The sequence below is a fragment of the Watersipora subatra genome, chromosome 1 (genome assembly GCF_963576615.1).
Source record: "Watersipora subatra chromosome 1, tzWatSuba1.1, whole genome shotgun sequence".
Classification (NCBI taxonomy): domain Eukaryota; kingdom Metazoa; phylum Bryozoa; class Gymnolaemata; order Cheilostomatida; family Watersiporidae; genus Watersipora; species Watersipora subatra.
The window spans coordinates 58,669,883-58,688,386 of record NC_088708.1 but is presented as its reverse complement, the minus strand read 5'-3'; the positions used below and the strand labels follow the sequence as shown (position 1 = coordinate 58,688,386).

Here is an 18,504-nt window from a genome sequence, read left to right as displayed (position 1 = left end):
GATTACCGGTTGGTAGTGTACACACAGTAACCTACATGCCTTACAAAGACTGCTAATTGAGTTACATCCATTATATCAGTAGATTCATCAATAGCGATTGAAAAGTAATCCGCCTGTTCTATATGGGTTAGCAAAGTCATTCTGAGATGATCATTAATGCTTTCAATTCTACCAGTGGCAGTTTTCCTAGAAAGTGGTATTGCCTTGGCTTTACCAATCGCATTACGCTCATCTGGAAAAGGTGTTTCCATAGCCTCAACCGTGCATTTGTTTGCAATCTCAGCATGAGAATAGGGAAGTATTGATTTTGCTAGAATCTTTGAGACGCGTTTATCAGCAGCTGTGAAAAAAACTAGCATATTTTCTGAAAAAGTTAGTGATTTTTGAAGTTTATCTCGCTTTTGATGTCTAGCTAAAGATCCCAGTGGAAATGTTGCATTAAACTCTCTGTGCTTCGTCTCATGATGTCATTTGATGTTCGTCTTCTTGTTAGCGGAGATCATTTCCTGGCACAATAGACATTACGGTTTGCCATGCCTAAAAATGAATGCATACCCCAGGGCTCACTCATCTTGGAATTCTCTTGTAGATTCGTTTCTATTTCGTTTACTTTGTGAGGCTCCTATTGTAACTCTGGAAAAGGTTTGTTTTGTTGAAGATGCCATTGCTACCCCCACTTATTGCTTATTGCTACTCCCACTGCATTAATTGGCTCAATTGCAAATGACATGTTCAACTATGGCACAGCATCTTATATAAGCCAGCATTATGAAATCATGATGAAATGACTTCCTGATGAACCTTTCTGAAGCATTCTATTTTTTTCCTCATTAGGTCAGCAACGAACGTTATTACATCAGAAAAGCTACATGTGCATGATGTCATGAATTATGACTAATGATGTACATGTATGTGTAGGCTATATATATAACGCAGTAATGGTGCATTTTTACATAAGCCTAATATGTCACAATGTTTGTAGTTTTGTACCATATGTTATAAGGATACTGTTGTATACTTTAAAAAGATTTGAATTTTCACAGTGTTGGAAGAGCCGCAACAAAATTTGCAAAGAGTCGCAAAGTGCGGCTCTAGAGCCACACTTTGCCCAGCCCTGGCTTAGCAGAACATGTGGAGAACAACCCTATTCCACTTATATTACCAAGGAGACAAACATCAATTTTAACTGGGCTCTTTACAGGCCACACAACCTTACAGTATCATCTATACAAACTCAATTTAACATTTACATCAACATGCACATGCCTGGACGAGGACGAAACAGGAGACCATTACCTATACAGATGCCGCAATTACACCAATCTAAGAAAGAAAATATTTCCCAACCCTCACAGCTATCAACATCTACTCGAATTTATACATGAATTACAAACATAGTTAACCCACCGCAGATAGACCATAAAGGTGAACATCAATGATACTCACACAGACAGATGATACCGACCATACTATAGTCACCCAATTATTAATTAACAATCGATTTTGCCACAATCAATATACTCACAGAGAATCTAGTCTTCAGACATGAGCACTTGTATGTACAGTATCAATCAATTTATCTTTGTAGGTATAAGCTATCCTGCATAACCTATTTGAAGTCATTCTCTCATGCAAATTTCTTTTTAATTTTTTACACAAATAGTCTCAAACTAAACATGAACTGTTTACTGTTATCTTGCACTCAAAATGATTTTACAATTTTTTTTTTTAATAATACGCTTGCAAATAAAAACTTTTTGTTGTTTTGTCATCCACAAAGTAAAAAATTACTAACCAAAGTTTGCAGCGTTGAGGTTACAATGTAATACCAAATAATTATCCAAAAAACGTACGCGATTAAATTTGGTTGTCACAATCATAGAGTTATCTCCCCCTAGAGTGATAACTGTGCATTCAACAACACGAGCGTTTCCGGTGCCAACAAGGAGCGTTTAGGCCACGCCCCTTTTTTGTGCTAGTCACTCGTAGTGATCGACAGAACAATAACGTCAGCCATGAGAATGATCATGAATTTCCAGTTAAGATAGTAATTATTGCTCATATTAAAGAAATGATGATTATAGTTTATTACTCTAATATATGCTTATTATTTAAAGCAATTCAATACCTACATGCATTGAAAAGGCACTGAATAGATGGTGTTAAGTAAGTGAGTTAATGCAATCAGTTACTCCAATGATATACAGCCCCCACACATGAGGGGCTGTATATCATTGGTTATTCATAGATAAGATAGATAGTCATACTGGGGTTGTATTACATTGGTGTGATGGGAAGCTAATCGACTGCCATCAACTGAAAGTATTGACATTGTATGGTGATAGAGTGATTCATTGTCACCTCAGTTCACAAACAGCCCTTGCATGTAATCTTAGATTTCAATACATATCAATCAAATACATAGACTAGCTTGAAGCAAAGATGTCCACTAGTTAGTGGACATCTTTGCTTGATGTAAGCAAGCAAAAAGTTTGAAAGTTAGAGTGGCAAATATATTAAATAAAAATAAATTATACTTAATTCTACTAACTATAATTATATAAAAATAAAATATACTTTTTTATTACCTTATTTATTAAATAATTTTTCATTGTAATCATAGCTAAACAGATTATATTTAGTCATTACTTGCTAATTATTTTACATTCAAACACATTTACAGTTTTATTTTTTTCCTAATTTATTTCAACAAAACACTTCTTTCATGATATGAAATTTAAAAGTTGTAGTTGTTTGAATAAGCTTGAAAACATTTACAGTTGTTTTTATTTTCTCTCTTCTCTTCATTTATTTCAATTACACAAAACACTTTTCATAATATGTTGTTTGAAAGTTAAAGTGGCAAATGTTGTTATATATTAAATAAAAATAAATTATACTTAATTCTACTAACTATAATTATATAAAAATAAAATATACTTTTTTATTACCTTATTTATTAAATAATTTTTCATTGTAATCATAGCTAAACAGATTATATTTAGCCATTACTTGCTAATTATTTTACATTTAAACACATTTACAGTTTTTTTTTTCCTAATTTATTTCAACAAAACACTTCTTTCATGATATGAAATTTAAAAGTTGTAGTTGTTTGAAAAAGCTTGCAAACCTTTAGAGTTGTTTTCTTTTTCCTCTTAATTCATTTAAACTGCTTAAAGATATTTTCTTATGATATGAAGTTTAAAAGTTAGAATAGTAAATGTTATATAAAAATAAATTTTCTGTCCAAATACTTTTTTATTACTCGGGCAACACCGGGTAGTACAGCTCATAGTTGATGGCAGTTGATTAGCTTCCCATCACACCAATGTAATACAACCCCAGTATGACTATGTATGTTATCTATGAGTAACTGCTTGCATTACCTTCACTTTCACTCACTATCTATTCAGTGCCTTGGCTAGTCATGTAGGTATCAGGGATTACGTGTATGTCACAATTTCCATTTTCATAATTCATTTCCATATTATTTCCATTTCCATAATTCATTTCCATAATTCATTTCCATAATTCATTTCCATATTATTTCTATTTCCATAACATTTCCCTACTTCATTTCCATATTATTTCCATAACATTTCCATAATTCATTTCCATATTATTTCCATTTCCATAATTCATTTCCATATTAATTCCATTTCCATAATTCATTTCCATATTAATTCCATTTCCATATTATTTCCATTTCCATAATTCATTTCCATATTAATTCCATTTCCATAACTCATTTCCATATTATTTCCATTTCCATATTATTTCTATTTCCATAATTCATTTCCATATTAATTCCATTTCCCTACTTCATTTCCATAGTATTTCCATTTCTATATTATTTCCATTTCCATAATTCATTTCCATATTATTTCCATTTCCATAAAAGTTCCATAATTCATTTCCATATTAATTCCATTTCCATAATTCATTTCCATATTATTTCCATTTCCATATTATTTCCATTTCCATAATTCATTTCCATATTAATTCCATTTCCATAACTCATTTCCATATTATTTCCATTTCCATATTATTTCTATTTCCATAATTCATTTCCATATTAATTCCATTTCCCTACTTCATTTCCATAGTATTTCCATTTCCATATTATTTCCATTTCCATAATTCATTTCCATATTATTTCCATTTCCCTACTTCATTTCCATAGTATTTCCATTTCCATATTATTTCCATTTCCATAATTCATTTCCATATTATTTCCATTTCCATAAAAGTTCCATAATTCATTTCCATATTAATTCCATTTCCATAATTCATTTCCATATTATTTCTATTTCCATAGCATTTTCATAATTCATTTCCATATTATTTTTATTTTCATACCATTTCCATACTTGTAAAATAAAATTTCCATATCCATTTCCCTAAAATTATGGAAATATTTATGTTTATGGAAATGAAAAAGTAAACATTTCCATAATATGTTTAGCAATCCCTGGTAGGTATTGAATTGTTTTAAATAATAAGCATATATTAGAGTAATAAACTATAATCATCATTTCTTTAATATGAGCATTAATTACTATCTCAACTGGAATTCATGATCCTTGTTTAAGCCTTCTCATGGCTGATGTTATTGATCTAGTCAATCACTACGACTGACTAGCACAAAAAAGAGGCGTGGCCTAAACGCTCCTTGTTGGCACCGGAAACGCTCGTGTAGTTATTACTTTAGGGGGAGATAACTCTATGGTCACAATAAAAAAGCGCTATTTCCTGTCCGAAAGTACACCCGTCAGTTATTCGGTCAGGCTATCAGTCTATTTTGGTAGTTTCCGAATCTAATAGGAATTACTTTTTGCAGAAATAACACCTTTTGTTTAAACCAGGCAAAATTCTACTTGGCTGGCGGCAGTTTAAGACGTTTTTTTCGAGTGAACATCGATCTTGGTTTAAACATGCATATTAAATATTTATATGTTCGAACAATCTAAAAGCCTCTGCGTTTTGAGAATTAAATGTTTATGTTCGTTAATTAGACAAATCCGTTCATAAATCTCATTGACGTGTACCGTTGTTTTCATTTTAGTGGCTTTAGTGAGAAAATGATATGATCTTGCGCTTTATTGTTGGTGTGGGCTCTGTGCCGTGTGAAGCCACTTTAGTTAGAAGCATTTTCCAATTGGAAATGTCAAAACAGAATGTATTCAAAAGAGTTGATATGTATTTTATTAAATTGTTCCTAAATACGCTGCCCCTTTTCGGTCACCCGGCATAAGCCATGGTATGAAACTACTAACACTGCATAAAACTCTGAGCTAGTTACAAGCCTGCAAAACACGCGAAGTTATAATATTAGGAGTCGAACATATGAAGAGAACTTGGAGTGTGGGGGGAGACAACTCTCACTTTTGGCGTATTTATGATATACTTTAGGAACCAACTCGCATGTGCTCTGCTAAAACCAATAGAATGCGCTATACCAAACGCCTCCTAAAATACAACCCACTGAAACCAACAGAAAGGAACTCAACTCTTTGTAGGGACAATTACTCTTTAGCTATGTAATTATTGTTGCAATCTTGTGCCAGCTTGGTGCTAGGCATTTAATAACAATCAGGAGTAATATTTCTCTGCAAATAAACTATTTTATTATAGTAATAATATCATGTGTCCCTTCAAAAGTCAAACACAAGCTGCCTTGCCTAACATATTGTGGCAGTATTTATATTGCATAAGCAGGCGGACTAGAGCTTAATAGTTATTGGTCAAACTGACCAATTACATCGCTTTGCTGATTGCCAACTTTGCAAGTTTTTCGCAGTCGCAACAATAAAGATTATTGAGTGACAACTAGCCATTATGGTGCAACTAACTAGACACCAACAAAGAGCCCATGAAAATTACATGTATAACAGGTAAGAAGCAGTACTCTTGAGAACCAGTAACACGTAACCTGAAAACAAAATAATGATAAATACAAAAACTTATCTTGAGAAAATGTATACACAAAAACAAAAAAATGGTACTTGAAGAAATTTTAGCAGCTAGTAACTAATTGGAGCACATACCTATAATACTCCGACAGCCAATCACGACCATAAATTAATTTTATGAACATGCAAACAGTACGAATAAATTTGTTAGAGATTGTCACTTGCGTAAAAACTTCCATAAATCTCAGTAAAAGGCATCTGTCGTTTTTTAGGTCAGCCTCTGTCTCCAAAGTCCTTACTTTATATATAACGGTTTGATCGCTTCATCTTTTTATCAGTCCATTGAACATGGATGCCTCCCTTCATTCTGGCCTACTTCACAGAGTTGCTTTCCATGGCCCTTGTCACCTTTCGCGACTCTTAGGTTTACTACACAACGGTAACGCAAAGACAGCAGCTGACTGTAAACCTATGATTTCAGAGAGGCTAGTTATCGTAGCTGTCATCTTTACTGATCTCAATCATAATATAATATAGAATACTGTATATGTAGATGTTCCAAAAGACTGATATGTGATCAATTAATCAAAACACTAACTAATGTTGGCAGGATCCCAATTCTGATACTACATATTAGCATGCTTCAATCAGAAATCGAATGGCTGTTACCATTGTCAGCCTAATCTAAAAAGTGTAGCTTTCTCCTACCAACCTGTTGAGGAAGTAAAGCTCTTGGCCAACACTTTAGGTGTTATGTATTTTGCCTTACAAGTTTGCAATGGCATAGCATTTTGTTATGTTTAAATTCATCATAAAGATATCACATCAGCGTAATTCATTCAAATGTGAAGCTATTTTATCGTTTCATAAACCCTGCCTGACTTGAGATTGGTTTTTTTGGCATCGTAAGCATTTAATCACCTTTAACTTTTTGTGAAGGATGAAAAATCGCTTTTTGCAATGAGATAGAATCTCTGTCGAAAAGTACAAAATATTGATGGCTCACCGATTGCGCTTTTTAAGTTGCTATGGACAATATTATAAGGCTGTGCAATAATAAATGTGCAGGATCTTATTGGTGTCTTCACTGATGATAGAAAAATGCACAAAACTATACTATTGCTATTAAATTGTAAGTCGCTAAGATATATACATATATGATACATCAGTGTCTTCAAAATATAGTGTCTTGTAATATACAGTGAAGAATTGTTTATAATGGTAGCATTAGTTTCAAGGCTATACGATATACAGGTTTATAATTTCTGCATCACCCTTTTCAACACATTCTGTATATCCTATATAAACTGGCTTAAGTTTATCAGTGAAGTATTGTTTACAAAATCTCTTCAGTTTCTGGTATTTTACCTATCAATGAGCCGTCCTATAAAATATATGGTGGCACAAAAGATTTGAAGTGAGAAAAGCACAACAGATCACACAAGGGGACATTGTGTTTTAAAGTAGTTCTATTAAAGTTTTCTGGATCAGTCAAAATGGATTTTAATTTGTTCTTAAATAAAGTCGGTCGGACTGAAACTGGATGAAAATGATTGCTTGAATTAGCTCTAGAGGGCACAACATCTGCTTGCATATGTTCAGAATTTTTAGCACAACTGGAGTCTGGTTTGCACTTCATCATTCTGCTCCACCATGTTATATTTTAAACACTTATATTGAGGTTTCAATACTTGTCTACTCAATTCATTTTGGCATCTTTTACTAATAAATACTGTGAAGCAATTCAAGTGGTTGTAACAAGATGCGTTTTGTAGTGTAAGTAAACAAAAACAGTTGAAATATTATAAGAAGATAATTTTTTGGTTATTGTGTAGTATGAGTTTTATATGCTTTAGGTGAACAGAGAATTGTGGGTATCGCAAAATGATAATCAAATAGTCGAAACTTCACCATCAAAAGCTACTGATTGCCTGTCTTTCCTTAGTTTGATTTAATAAATATTATATTTCAGAATATGGAAGAAGCAAGCACAGAGGTGAAGTGTGGATTTTGTATGAGGAAAGATAACACAATGGAAGATCCCAAGGTGTTGCCTTGCAACCACATCCACTGCTTTGGCTGTCTCTCATCCTTCTTTGAAGTTAACCATAAGTTACAATGTCCAGTTCAGGGTTGTGGGTACGCTATATCTGTTTTACATTTTGTATGCTAACTCTCAAGCTATATTATAACATGTCTTTGCACAACTTATTATTGATATGGTATATTGGTGTCTTATACAGTAAGGTTTCCAGCACACCACTCAGGAACCTTAAATCATTCCATCAGATGGTAGAGAGAGACGACTTCTGTGATGCCTGTGAGAATAAGGAAGCAGCCACTATATTTTGTTTGGTTTGTTCCAGAAAGTTCTGTGAGAAACACCAGCAGGTAGTATCCACCTTATTCTTTAATGAAGTGTTGCATGATGTCCCTCTAACAGCTTTTTCTTCCAGATCGTGTTTTATATTAACAAAAATCACTCCGTTTTTATCAGATACAATTAGCATTAGTTTAAAAAACATTAAATGTTAACATAAAATTTTTTAAATTTAACATGTTAAATTACAGCTTTTAAGATTCTTTTCTCATAGCTATCCATTGCATCACTTTCATTTTGTCTACAATAATACTTTGCATGATGTATCTACTTGTGCTTTTACAATGTAGCTCTTTTTAAACACGTCAAATAAAATAAAACTTTTGTAGTCTCATGATGAATTGCTTAAAGACCACACCAAGATAACAATGAGTGAGTACAGAGAGCAAGCAGTCAAGTTAGAGAAGAGACTTGTAGCATTCATGAGGACCAACCATATATATTGGGATGTAAAGTTTGTTTCACCATAGCTTGTGTACAATGTACATCTGGACTAGAGAGGTGTGAGAACGGTATGTATTCTCCTTTTAGTCATTGTTAAGGTCAAGGTTAACATCTAGTAAGAAATGAGTCATGTTCACTAGTATAGCAAAGTTTCAATTATTACACCATACAATTATTATATGACACCTTAACCACATTCATGTGGTTAAGGTGTCACTATGATTCTTTCAGGCGGCGAGAGAGTTTTTATTGGCTTGTTATTGGCTGTGTTTGGTTGATTTACGGTATACACATATATACAGGCAAACTAGGATAACTCGCCCTCTGATAGCTCGAACACATGGTTAACTCGAACAGATTTGTTTGGTCTGTTCCCACGTAATGATAAATTGCTTTAGATAACTCGAACTTAGCGTCATTAATTCGAACAGTTTTTTGCCCAACGGCTATCGCGACATTTGTTATCACTTTAAAATATCGCTTTATTACAAGCCATAAAGATAAACATCAACTTCTAGTACTTCTTAGGCATCGTTATTACCATCATCGGCAAAATATTTTTGTTAACGACTTTTCTAAAGGTTTGCAAAATTCAAATTTTACCAAACATCGTTTTGCGATGGCCCTTCGAAAGCAAAGAAAAGCGAGGTAACCTTTGGATAAACTTACAGTAAAATCGGCAAAATTGATCTTGGTTAAAACGCTCAGGAGAAAAAGATGTCTTTTTTCTGAGCGTTTTAGCTGCGATCAATTTTTGCCAATTTTAACCTGAGAATGTCCTGCCAGTTACATCACCTAAAACAACAAACAAATCTCAAGTGATAGAAAAATATCTATAATTTCTGATAAAACTTCATAAAGCTTTATACGGGGGACCCTTCAACTTGCAACAAGCAATCTATGCTTTTGATTTATATATAGTTTGTATATCTACATGTATCTACTGATAAATACATGCACTTGTGACAGTGCTCTGATAACTTGAACACTTTCGCTTGTGACAGTGCTCTGATAACTTGAACGCTCTGATAACTTGAACACTTTCGCTCGGTCCCGTGAAGTTTGAGTTATCCAAGTTTCACTGTATACAGTTTATGCACTATATATACGTGTACATACTCACACAAGTTATATATCTATATATTTCTCAAAGTTGGTCGCCGTAGTATACCTATTAAGATCTTTGAATTAAAAGTCCGCTATCTTACAGATTTGAACTCACAGAGAATATGCTGCAAGTTCAAAATCCAGGCACTCTACCACTGGGTCGTGTAATGCTTAAAGGTTGACTCGCAACAAAATTCACATAACAGTTATTTGATATCAAAAGATATATATATATATATCTTTTGATATCAAATATAGATATATGTACATCATGTCTTACTCTGCTGTGTTGTAGGTGCAGAATATGTGGAAATGTGATTACAAACTTTTAAAAGCTAAAAAACGAACAGTTAATCGCAGCCACACGAGACTGCCGTAGTTTGGATTCTCTTACCAAAACGGCTCAAATGTTAAATGAAATTTAATGAAATTTACACTTTCATGCAACCTTATTCGTCGAAATATTTTCACGAATATACTTCACGCATTCAATAAAACCATGTCTGTTGTTCTTACGCGTCTGTTTTATCGTCATTGTAATGCTGTAATTTTTAGCACTGATATCTTATAACTTACCGTGAAAATATTTTAATTTTCTGACCTTAGCTCGAAGAAGTACATATCATTGTCTGATAATCATGACGAGCCTGTTGGTCACCTGTGATAATTGAAAATCGCTGCAGAAATTATTTGTGAAGTATTGGTCACATGATCAGATTACGAATAGACGATTAGACCAAGTCGAAACAAAACTGTAAAGTAGCAAGCATCTATATTTGATACGAGGTCTTCGGTAAAACCCGAGGTGCCTGTCATAAACTAGTGCTACGATACGTTTCATATTGAGCTTTGTATTGGCCTTTCAATTCACGTGAGAACATCACGTGACAAGACAATAACCAAACTGTCATGACTACGTCAGAGAAATAAAGAGATTCCAATCTACGGCGGCTTTTCGTTTTTGAGCTTTTAAGAGTTTGTAATCACATTTCCACATATTTTGCACCTACAACACAGCAGAGTAGGACAAGGTGAATCTTTTGATATCAAATAACTGTAATGTGAATTTTGTTGCAAGTCAACCTTTAATGATCTAATTGTTATCATATACCCTATAGAGCTTACAAAGGCTAATTATTTTAACAATGCGTTACAATGCCCCTGTTAAGAAATATTTAAGGACTTGAATATTTGCAACACGATGCTTCTTCGTCTTTTTTTGTTAGGGCTCATTTGTTCCACCCCCAGATATCAATAATAATTTATCTCGAACTTACAATTTGGCGTACGTACAATACGTACACCAAATTGTAACATATAATATGTTTTGTTACAAACGTATTGTATGTTACAAATCTGATAGGTTTGGTAATAGGAATGGTACAATTGGTTAAAATAAGTGTGTATTTTAACCAATCGCCTATTAACTGGACATACGAATGATGGCAGACAAACACTTGATTTTATATATAGGTTTTGCTACGATTACAATAAAAGATGATTCGGTAATGATACAATTAATATGAACTGGGAAAACAAAATAAAAATCCTGAATATGTAAAATTAATAATAACAGTTCTTGAATAGAAGTGTGTGTATAAAAATAGGTTACTGTTCCACCAAAAGCTATCCATCAAAATTTTGACTACGACGATACTGGTGCGTCTCGATACTGGTACAAATGTAAAAATGGGACATCACGCTGTCTTTGTCTGACCGAATGGAGAGAGAATGTCGAGGCTCTTTCCACGGAGAAAATATAATTGTCCGCGTGAGAAGAATTGGCCTTGACCCCAGATGTAGTAATTAAACCTTACGAAAAAAATTTCTTAGCAGCGGCATCGTAACGCTTGGTCGCAGTGATAAGATGATAGCTATAGCTAGACAATCACATCCACAGATGAATACACACACAGGCTTTGAGAAATATATATATAAATATATATATATATATGTATATATATATAATATATATATATATATTATATATATATATATATATATATATATATATATATATATATATATATAGATATATAAATATATATATATATCTATATATGTTAAAACATATAAGATATATCTATATGTTTTAACATATAGATATATCTTAATATCTAATATCTTTTTTTAATATCTATATAAGATGTTAAAACAGTTTTGCTAGCTTGTTCTTGTAATGTTGAAAGCACAAATTGATTGAATAATTTATTTCATAAAGTGACAGCATTTTAATAACTTCTTATATGTTGACACCCGTTACAAGGTTTGTAAAATGACACTGTCATATAGGAAGGTCAGACACCTGCGATTATCAGCCAATTTAGGCCATCAGAAATGTTCTAAAACTATGTACTTATTATGAGCAAAGATAATTAGCACGAAGTTGACTTACTGTCAGTATCAACAAATGCTGCTGTTCCCTTATAAAATCACTAAGTTTAGTGTAAAATAAACATAAAATACATCCCTTATGATTTTTTTTACAGTTGGTTAATACAAGTATGTTATTAACCATTTCAGGTGGCCATCATATGTTGATGTCTCTAAAAGAGCTAACAAAGATTCTGGTGGAAGATGACCGAGTGGTTGTGAAAGAAGAAAAGCTAGAAAAGATATTCAAGGAGACATCAAAAGCTCAATCTGAATATGACAGTGAGACGAATGAGATGGTCCAGCTGCTACACAAGACTAGAGATGATCAGGTAAAACTTTATAACAACATCTGAGTTTAAATATTTATTGTAATTATCTTGACTTGTCGCAGGTTAATAGATTACTGGTTAATTGGTTCCTTTTCCTAGCAATCAACAGTACTCAGTGTCAAGAACAGACAACAGTGTAATAAATTGCTTTGATTTTTCTATGATGTTTTCTCCTGCATTTCAAGGGCGATTTAAAAGTTATTTCTCTAAACCATTTTTTCCCATTTTATTTAATGGAAGAGTTTGGCAAAGCTAGCTGTTTCACATATCGTTAAAAAAAATTCTGTGCTGAATAAGATGCAATTTTCAGTTTGAAAATATAACTTCTGGAGGTGCCTGATGAAAACATGTCCTCTGTAGTGCAAAATAATAAAGTTACTTTGATGACAAGGTTTCAGTGCTCACTTTGATGGACATGACTAACATGAGAGGTCACAAAACATGTATAACACTATTTTTCGTTCTTATAGCCAATAATCTAACTAAAATGAAAAAATTAAATTCAGACACTTTGTTGACTTTTTTATCTTGTCACAGCTCACACACTAAAATGTCAACGACAAAAAGATACTAATATGAACTGTAACAATAGAGAAGATATTTTATGATGTATATTCATGTTTATAGTGAAGGGTTCTGTAATATGAGACAATGTTAGTGTAGGGTTTTACAGTTACTATAAGAATGCATAAGAACCCACTATTTTAGCATTGTTAGTACCCTACAGGATGAAAATATTCGTTGGTTGTAAAAATTTGCGATTTCGCAAACAGTCAATTCCGCGAATTATTAAATTCCGTGAATAATTAGTTCTATTTTTAATCACAAGGGAGAATAGCTACTGCATCAAATTAAAAACTAGTCGCTAGGCCAGTTTTTAATATAAATACTAAACGTAGTTGAGTTCCAAAACATTTTTAAAATCATTGCCTGGGCTTTGAGCTAACACCATTGCCAATGCATCATATTTATTTACAAAATTATTCAAGGTTGTCACAAGATATGCAGAATGGGGTCATCGCTAAAATAGCCGCTAGGCAGAAGTACTATACGTAGCCGAGTTCCAAAACTTCTTTAAAATCATCGCCGGGCTTCAAGTTTTATAGCCATTGCATCAAACTTTACAAAATTATTCAAGGTTTTCACAAGTTATTCGGTATGTCTTCATCATCGCATAAAATCTCTCCTAGACTTTTGATATTGAAATCAACTCCATCAATCTCTAATACCGAAGTTGAGGACGATCATGATTCTGATCTGGATATTATGGTATGTATTTGATTTGCAGTGCAGATACGTTTGTCCATAATTAACTGCATTAGTTAATTCTGTTGTTTAAAAACTGATCGCTTTCATTAAATACTTCAGCTATTGTTTTTGTACTTCCGTAACACTTATTAATATTTTTTCTTTTTTGTGTTTACTGCAGATTGAGAATGAAACAGCCTACTCCGATTAGGAAAACTAGAGACAAGTAGTAATATTCATCAAGGCAGGAATATTGGCAGAGAAGCAACCAGTCAACCTAGACCCCCTTCATCGACAACAACTCCTTGATATCGCTGCAGCAAACATGATTAAATTATATATTTTATTTTATGTATAGATATATTATAATTTATTACAAACTGGAGTGTACAAATAAAATATTTCAAATACAAATAAAGTTTTACAAACGATGAATGGAGTAAATATAAACAGTTTAGTCCATATGGCGGTTGTCTAGCAATAAAATTAAACTGGTACTCTTGATAAGTGAATACTAGCGTGTAATGGTGCTCTCTGACTAGTTATTTTGATAAAAGCAGCTCTGTCGCTGTCACTGTCTTAGATAGATGTTAAAGGCGATTCTCTCGCTACTACATGACTGGTAAGGAAGTTATCATCAGAACTTTCCTCGTGGCTTACTATTGCAAAGTTCTGCCGGTTGGCTAAAGATTTGTACTCGTAAAGGCGTTTTTGTTCCTTTTTTAAAACAGATATATTTTCCTCGTTAGCAGCTGCGGTCACTTCTACCTCAATTTTAAGACCTCCCTGAATGATTGGTGATCTTCTAAGAATGACATCTACCACCCTTGCAATCATTGTGCTTCCGTGTATGATGAAAAATCTCTCTCTCACACTAAAACAAATAATGAAGCGGTAGGGATGGAAAAAATAAATATTGCGTTTTACCGAAGAACCAAAGTAAAATTCAACTAATTTAGTAAATGTGAAAAATTCATTACTTACCACAAATTGTTGGTTCACCAAAGGCCTCCAAATCTATGAATATTTGTGAAAACCTCTGAACGCGGCAAAAAATTTATAGCTTAGCACGATCGACTCGTACGTGTAGTTGTAAGCTAAATAGAAACCGAAACACGCAATATGCGCATGCGTAGGGTTAACTCTATTGCTAGACATAATAGGGTTATCTCTTCATAGAGAGTGACAGTTTTCAGTCGCGAATAAATTAATCCGCAAATATGCATGAACTGGCAATTTTCGCGAAATATAACTCAACGATTAAATTAATCCTGTAGGGTATTTCTTACTATGAGTATGCAGCTGTGGAGTTCATGTGATGCAAGCTGATTGGTGGACTTGTTTTGCGAGATGTCGGTTATTCTGAGTGTGTTTTATCAAACTCATTGAACTGAGCCGATAAATTAAATTTATAATTTGGATATTATCGTCAGTCCTCAGATCAGATGAGTGTGAACAAGCATATCTCTGCAACATTACATGAAAAGATAACTCTTGAACTGTCAAATGGTTAATAATTGCTTTGGTTGTCTGTTTACAGCTGAGTTGTATTCGTCTTAAATATGATCTACTGGAAGCTCAGCTGCTGGAGGAAAGAGCAGAAGGAAAACTTCAACTAGCTGAGTTCTTAGAAGAGAATGTTCTTAGCAAGTGGACCAGGTTAAGGAACCAGAGGCTAATGATTGAATCTAAAGAGAGAAATAGTCATGAGGTAATGACTCCATCACAATGTCATTCATCTGTTTTAAGTCACATGGTTGTGTAATATTACAAGACTGATTCATCAAACTGATTCTGAAATACAGGTAGATTTTGTGAAAGGATACAAGGAGCTTAGTGAGAGCCTACAGGAGGTTCTAGAAGACGAACTCCCAAAGCTGGAGATACAAGATATAGCGCAGCTGGATGATTGTGGTAATGATTTACTAGCAAGAGTTTTTATGATATGCTTTTATTATTCAACAGGTTAATCTGTGCTAAGTTGAAGGTTTGTCATATTCTGAATTGAAGCTTTTCAAGTTGGAGGAAAATGTACACAAATCTCAGACATGTGGCATGCTTTATGCCAGAATACTATGTTAATAAAGGTCTGACCGCTGGAAATGCTACTTATTTGTACAAGCAATTACAGTCAGGCAACTTTATTGTTAGTCACAGTAGATATTGAGCTGATTGGTGTAAATTCTCCCTAATAATTCTGTATGTATACTTGGTAGAACTTAGTATGAGATTGCTCAATGCTAGTCAAGCTATGCACTTCTGTAGACGATTAGATTGCTGGGGCCTTCTTACCGAGTCTGTTTCTTTAACTTCCTTTCTTTGCAGATTTAAATGTACCCGTTATTATTGTTATGAATCATGGTAAATTACTTGGCTGTATTTTAAAAATTGACAAAAATATTTGATGTTCGTTTACTAATTTTAAATATATTTGTTGAGTTTGGATACATAAAAGTAGCCTGATTTATTATGTATTGTATAGTTTAAGCAGCAGTCAATAATGTACTAAAAGTGTGGAGGTCAAAGGAGACAAATGACAGGCGAAATGGGTTATTACCTTTTGTACATTGTTACAGCTTTACCAAAATATTTGTTACTACAGTTTATTTCTACTCCGTATTCTGAAAGTTACCAACTTCGACTCTCATATGTATAAATGAAAAGATCATTCACTAAACGCTTGTTTAGTTATTAGTGTAAATCAGTAGAAATTAATATTATCAAAATGTTTTATATACCGTATATTGATATATGAAGTGTGCTAAATTAATAGACACAATAATATAGTATTCTTTTGCTCACCATAAATCCTAGTGATGTACTTTTTTAACACCCATCCATTACAACTTACGCAGTCACTCATCATATGATGATATATTTGCACAGGGAAAAACAGAATGATTGAACTGCAGATGAGTGCCCCACACAGACTAACTATTGACTATGAAACTGGAGCTGTGAGAGTGCCGAATGTTCGACTTCCGAAATCGATGACAACTCTCAAATCTGTCAGCGTGCCAACTCAACCAGTCAGTATCTGCTGCTATAAAGAGAACTTTTATGTTGGACTACAAAATGGTTCAGTAGTAAGGATGATCTCATACCAGCCACAGACAATATTTACACTCTCAGGTGTAGTGCAGTCTATTACTGTGTACAATGAGAGGATCTACACTCTCTCTGGTGGTTCTACTGTTAGTGTACATGGCATGTCTGGGAGTTATATAACAAAGTGGACCCATCATTGCTATAATGAATACTCTAATGCTCTGACTATAATCTCTGATGAGATAGTACTACCTGATGCCAAGAACAAAAACCTTGTTGTTTATTCACTAACTGGAAGTATAATACGACGAGTTGCCTGCCCCTGGCTAGTTACTAGTAGAATAGCTATGTGCCCCTTTGACAATGCATCAGCCATTGTATCCTATAGTGGAACCAAAACATCCTGTGTAAATATTATGACGGGTAAATGTTTGTGGACACACGAGGGAGCGTCAAGTCCACCAGGACTAACATGCTATGGAAGAAAATATGTTCTGGTGTCTCAGCTCAACACAAACAAGATATCCATACTTGACATCTCTTCAGGTCAGTTTGTACCTCTGTTACTATTGCAGAGTTCATAACCATATGTTCTGTGTTTCAGCATCAGATTCAATCATATGACAGCTAGTTATTATTTATAGCTGTCTCAGGTCATGTGTTTTACACTCAAATAGTCGAGGTATCACTATATAGATTAGATTAAATGACTGTCTTTCCATTCTGCTATGCACCAAATTCTGATCCTGGAGCTCTACCATAGTATACTCGCGAATTGTCGTGTAAAAATGCTCTTCACTGTTTTCCTACATACGGTACATTATTTTATTTACTTTTATGTTTTATATACGGATGAACATAATTAGTTTATCACACAAAAGGGCTGTAACAACTTTGTTCTCAAAGGCTACTGTTGTACATGTACAGTGTAAGTTTAAAATGCTCCTTTTACATAAAGGTAGACTTGACCAAATATTGGACCTACAATCCAGCTGTTGCAATTCTTTAAGTGTAGCTATCTATATACTTAGCAACCTTTATTTTAGGTCAGAAGGTCTCTGAGCTGACAGACAGTTCTGTAACCAGCATGTTTGTGATGGGGATGCATGTGACAGAGAAAAGACTAGTAGTATGTAGTTATAGTGAGCGTGAGATGCAATTCTATCAACTCAACTTTGATTAAACTGCATCTTCAAGGCAGCACAGTAAATGCTGAACAGCATTTCTTATTACCACAGCTGACCCGCTTTTGTGAGACTTATTTTTATAATTCTTAGCTGACGCTAATAACATTGTCTCATTTGTTTGTTTTCTAGACATTCGTGTTGGTAACTCTTTCATAACTTCATCTGTCTCTTTATTGTATCTTAGTTTGCCTTATTCAAAATCAATTGGTTTAATGTTACATTCAACATTCAACTTAAATTCATTGCTGAATAGTACAACAACAATGTTTGTTCTGAAAAGCATCAACACTTACGTAGCTTATGGCGGTGGTTTGAGAATAAAAGTGTTTTTAATCTTCCTCAACTGAAGAAAAACCCTCCAAATTAGTTTGTTGAATACTGTGGACTCTGCTGAGCAAACATCATTTGATATTTTTATTCTGTGATCCTTTCTACCAGTTCATATAAGTTTATAGTTTGGATTTTTTGCT

At 33.6% G+C, this 18,504-nt stretch overlaps 1 protein-coding gene across 1 annotated transcript; it reads left to right on the top strand.

Annotated features, from left to right (window-relative positions):
* Positions 1-7,892: 7,892 nt before the first annotated feature.
* On the top strand, positions 7,893-18,252 carry LOC137399427 (uncharacterized). The gene is made up of 8 exons (XM_068085533.1): positions 7,893-8,054; positions 8,159-8,306; positions 8,625-8,807; positions 12,370-12,551; positions 15,340-15,510; positions 15,605-15,713; positions 16,686-17,393; positions 17,894-18,252. The coding sequence occupies exons 4-8, from the start codon at positions 12,381-12,383 to the stop codon at positions 18,028-18,030; spliced, it is 1,296 nt and encodes a 431-aa protein (XP_067941634.1). The 5' UTR covers positions 7,893-8,054; positions 8,159-8,306; positions 8,625-8,807; positions 12,370-12,380; the 3' UTR covers positions 18,031-18,252.
* The last annotated feature ends 252 nt before the right edge of the window (positions 18,253-18,504 follow it).